The sequence below is a fragment of the Quercus suber genome, unplaced genomic scaffold, assembly GCF_002906115.3.
Source record: "Quercus suber isolate HL8 unplaced genomic scaffold, Cork oak 2.0 scaffold_65, whole genome shotgun sequence".
Classification (NCBI taxonomy): domain Eukaryota; kingdom Viridiplantae; phylum Streptophyta; class Magnoliopsida; order Fagales; family Fagaceae; genus Quercus; species Quercus suber.
This window is the reverse complement of record NW_027069530.1, coordinates 1,497,874-1,503,163: the sequence shown is the minus strand read 5'-3', so window position 1 is coordinate 1,503,163 and position 5,290 is coordinate 1,497,874. Positions and strand designations below refer to the sequence as shown.

General features: G+C 31.3%; 1 protein-coding gene across 1 annotated transcript; it reads right to left on the bottom strand.

Moving 5' to 3' along the window:
* Positions 1 to 2,584: 2,584 nt before the first annotated feature.
* Positions 2,585 to 4,572, bottom strand: LOC111996316 (inactive protein RESTRICTED TEV MOVEMENT 2). Its single transcript, XM_024028276.2, has 2 exons — positions 4,266 to 4,572; positions 2,585 to 3,708 (listed from the first exon to the last, which is right to left on the bottom strand). Exons 1-2 carry the CDS (start codon positions 4,402 to 4,404, stop codon positions 2,714 to 2,716), a joined length of 1,134 nt encoding a protein of 377 aa, XP_023884044.2. The 5' UTR covers positions 4,405 to 4,572; the 3' UTR covers positions 2,585 to 2,713.
* Between the last annotated feature and the right edge of the window lie 718 nt (positions 4,573 to 5,290).

Here is a 5,290-nt window from a genome sequence, read left to right as displayed (position 1 = left end):
GGACCCCTAAGGAGGCTTGGTCCCATTAAAAACCATAATAATATTATTTCAGGTTGGGTCATAATTTTGATCAAATACAATTAAGCTCCACAAAACCTAACAAGTACTATGATCACAATTGTTTCACAATGATGTCTAAGTGGCAAAGTTTTACTAGTTTTTATTTTTTATTTTTTATGTGACTTCTTATTTGGGACTACTATTGACATTACTTTTTAAACTACTATTTAAAACTTGCCATTTAATTTTTTTTGTAAAAATATTGTGTACTTAATTTTATTCTATATATGCCAATATGTTTAAAATTACATGGATTGCCAATTTTTTTAATCAAAGTTCTCAAAAATAACCCTATAAGTTTTAGTGGGTGTAATATTGTCAAAAAATAAATAAATAAATAAATAAATCTCTCCATTTTTGTATATAAACATAAATTCTTTACAAATTGCGCCTAATTAATTGAACGTGGCTAGCTCTACTGCTGCAATAATGTAAACTTATTAATCATGACCAATCATGGTAAAATAAGAAAATGGTGCCATGGATTATGGGGGCGACAATTTGTGTTAGACATGTTATGTTCATCTCATGTTGAAGTAGGGTATTCCATTACGTGTTTTGATACAAACACTACATATTTAATAATCCTTTCAAAACTCTAAAAAATAAAATAAATAAAATAAAATAAAAGGAACTCAGATTACACGCACAGAACAACAACAACATTAACCATAGAGAAAACAGAGCAAAAGGAAAACACGACACAGTATGATTGTTTCCAAGAAGATTATAGCAAAGAAATTAACTTTTATCAAAACGGTGTCGCCAAAGCACTAATTAATAGCTATTAGCCTGTCTTACGCTTTACTAATTATCTAGCAGCCAGCTTTTCACATAAAAGTACAAAATACAACTAGCTTGTTCCTGTACTTAAATGAATTTTATAGGGTATAGCTGAATTAATTTCTAGGGACAAATTAACAAGAACTAGCATAATTAACATGTTGCCAATAATGATTGCTCTTACTATTGGGATTGGGTTGCTGGTTCTTCCAGAATTGGTGTTTGCAAAAGAATATGTTGTTGGAGATGAGAATGGCTGAAATTATGAAGTTGATTACTATGCATGGGCAGATGGCAAGACTTTTTATGTTGGAGACGTATTAGGTACGTAATTAATTGTGCTAGTACTTATTGACTCTCAAGGATAGTTTATTTATTATTTTGTAATTTCATATTTTTCGATAATTCGATAGTTATAATGGGGATTTGAACCTTGATTGTTTAGGTTAGAAATGTTAGGAGGGTGAAAGATGTTAGTTGAGTTATAAAACTTTTGGTCAATGATAGACATTTCTCAAGGTTTATAGACAGATTTTCAAACAAGATTCTTGAAATGGGAACAATTTTATACAGAATTTCAGTGAAAATTACTTTTAGAAGTATAAATTTTTTGTTCCTTTTCTCAAACAATTTTCAACAGAATTTAATGAATATTTATTATATATGCAGCATGTACTGGAACCAAAAAAAAAAAATCCCCTTCTCACAATTGGTCTTCTTCAGGAAACAAATAAGCCTTGTTTAATTCACTAGTTCTATATATTTAGCTTAAAGTTCTGAAATATTTGAACTCGGGTGATTTAGTTAATAACTTAAAATGTTGTATGTTAGTCAATCCAATAATGGAACATTAATATTGTTAATTTTTTTTTTCTCATGGTGTATGATTGGATAACATTGTTGCATAAATTAGATTATCAATTTGTTAGAAGTATGTTGTTAAATGATTAGAGTTATCATATTTTAATAGTTTAAGTTTTTGAGATAATCGGCAATTTAAAATGGTATTAGAGTAGGATATCCAGTGTTGGGCATTAATACAACTTGTGCTAGAAAAGGTTTTTTGTTTACTTCTTTGATGTTAATGAATAAGAGAAACTACTTTCGTATTAGGTGACCAAGACAACCTAAAAATTGGAATTGTAGCAGACAGAATAATTGAAGGGGAGAAATTACGTAGAGCATCTTAGGTCCTTTTGCTATCAATAAGACAACAGCAACTAGTTGCTTATGTATAACCTATATACTTATACTATAATGCATTTCAAAGCACATGTATATATTTGAACTTTATTAATATATTATGTTATGATGTATTATATTAGCTATTATAATCTTTATATTTCTTTTAGATGCGATCAATTTAATGTCCCTTTTGATGATAAAATACATATGCACTTTAAAAATTACTTTAAAAATCAATTGATTTATATTTTGCCTTAATGTTCAAAATATAATTTAAATTTAAACTTAATTACCTTTGTTTTTTAACTAAAGCCAGCACGTGCCTTGCACGTGCGACCCCACCTAGTATTAAAAAAATTAATAATGAGCTCATCCTTTCTGGTTAAGAAATGCTATGTAACCAATTAAATTATTAACCATCTCTTGCTTTGGTTGTACCTTGTTACCAGTATTTATCGTAATTTTCTTTTCTTTTCCCTTTTTCTGAGATAGGTAGATAGTGGGGAGGAGGAGATGGGGTTCTAATTTCGAATTACAAACATAGAGCACTAAAAACTTGTAACTTGTAATCAGTATGTTTTGCAATATAAGAGTTGATGCTTGACAAATATTACACAATGGTATTCATAGGCAGTTTATTTTTACAAATTGGAACTTATGTTAGCACAGGAAAGTACTATAAGAACTAGTTTTTGGCTCTTCCAGAGGAGATATAGCTGTAGGAGACATAAGCTCCAAGTGCAAAAATCACAAGAGCTGCTGCACCCATATTTACCAGCATCTGCCTCTCATCTTCATTGACCCTTTTGGTTAGATTCTTCACTCTCTTCATAGCAGAAACTGCTACACCCTTGAATCCCTCTTCCTTAGCATCATGATAAACTCCATTAGACTCAGGCTCATCTTTATTACCACCACCATATATCTCTTTCCTTTTCTTTTCCTTTTCCTTTGAAACTTTTGAGGCAGTACTGCTTTCACCCGTCTCTAACTTTGCACTTCCACTTGTCTCACCACTTTCCTTTCCCTTGATGACCATATTCTTTTCTACACCTTTCTTAGTCTCTTTTGCTCCATTCCATTCAAAGTTCTTTTTTTCAACAATATTATAATCTCTTAACTCCACATTCTTTTCCTTCATTTGCCTTTTGGTATCTGAGGATGAAGTAGCTTTTGGAGGAGTCACATCCTGACCCTTCTGTGCTTTCTCAGGGCTCTCAGATTGACCAATCTTCACTTCCCTCTTTTTTGAGTCTATGGCAGTTGAAGTTGCTTTTGGAGGAACATCTTCCACACCCTTTTGTACCTTTGGCTCAATGGAAGCTTTGTTTTCCCTTTGCTTTTCATCCCATATAGATGAAGTAGGTTTAGGAGGAATGACTTCTTGTTCCTTTTGAGGCTTTGTCTCAGCACTAGATTTTGGAGGGTGTGGAGCTTTTTGAGTTGCTTTATCTTGTTCTTTACTAGGACCAACTTTTGCTATGACCTGCTTCGGCATTGTAATGGTTAGAATTCCTTGGTAAAACTTGCCATGAATTTTATCTACGTCACAATTCTCTGGAACCGGAATAGTTTCATTGAAACGGCTCCATTTGTTATCTCCAAGTGGTCGCTCTCCATGAACCCTTACCGTACGAGCGTTGTTCTGATATACGATTCTTACTCGCTCTTTCACAAAACCTGAAAAAGCAAAAAATCAAAGGGGTTGATTTGAAATTGGACCTCTATATTTTTTTTTTGGAGGAAAATTTGAAATTAAACCCTATATCTTTAAATTTGTAAAATTTAATTTAAACCATGAAATGGACAAAATGGACCGGACTTAAATTGTAGAAGATCTTTTTTCCTTAGCTTTGTGCCTCTTGAGGTTAAGGTAAATGGTTTTTAAAACATCATTTAAGTAATTTAAAATAGTCATATAAGTATTAAAAAAATTCATACAATTAAATGTGTAGGAGTATATTAATTTAAATTTTCATGTGATGGGTCGGAAGAGTATTCTTCCAAAATCCTAATAAATAATTGAAACATTTTGAATCATGAATCTACTTTTCTAATATATTTATTTATTTTCTAGACCAAATTCTTTTAGTTAATGTACAACACATGGTTGAGTTTAATGGGAAAATCTAAGCAACAACCACTAATATAAAACTTATATTTAAACAATTGCATGATGGCATGTTAAAACGTAAATTTGCAAATGAATAAGATGAGTAGTAAGCTATTAAACAAACCAGGAAGATGAACAAGCAAAATTGTAGATTCTTCATCTTCCTTCCTTTCCGAAATTGGCTGGAAATTCTCATATACTGAACGGACAGATTGTCCTGGAAGGGTGGCCGAAGTCCCTCCAGATCGTTGTTTCATTGCCATTTTTGTTGCTTTTATGTTTGAATTCTATGCCTTTCTCTATTACAGATAAACTGTGATGATGATCGATGCTTTTGATTGGTAAAGCTTTGCGAGTTGTGCATACCTTTATATACGTGATACTTTTGAAGTTGCATAACGGTTGAGTTTTCCTATCAATGAGACTATTCCTTTTTGGTTGCATTGGTTTTGTGATGATATTACGGGCTTTTGAGACTTACTTTTGGGTTGCCTTTTTGGAATTGTGATGTTTTATGAGCTTCAATTGTTTCCGACAAGTCGTGGTATAACTTCTTCTACAAATAAAGATCAGAGTCCCTTGTGCACCCAGCAAAAAGTTGGTTCTTTGTTTCGTCTACACTTTTTCAATGCGTGCATTAGAGGTTATTTATTTAAAATTTTACATCCAAACACCCCCCCCCCCCCCAAAAAAGAAAAAAAAGAAAAAGAAAGAAAGTTGCTTACACTTACTCAAATTTTATTCGTGTTCAAATAATTACGTTTCTCTCAACAAATTAAAAATAAAAAAAATAATTTTCAAGTTAACTAAAGGGACACACACACAGCCAACATAAAATATGTTTAAAGATATAACATTCAACATTGAGTAAAAAGAAACAAAAATCAATGATTCATAGCCTAATCGAATTTTAATTCTCTTATGTACAGTTTGAGCCTTCAGGTACTTATTTTTTCAATAGGAATATTATAAAAATAATCTATATATAGATTAACAGGTAAAACTTAAAGAAAATCCAATTAAATTCTACAATTGAAGTCTAATTTTACGTCATGTGTCCTAAATTATTTATTTTTAGAGAATTTTTTTTCTTAATTTTTGAGCTAAATGTGGAACCACATCATAAATATTCATCTAAGTGAGTTATTG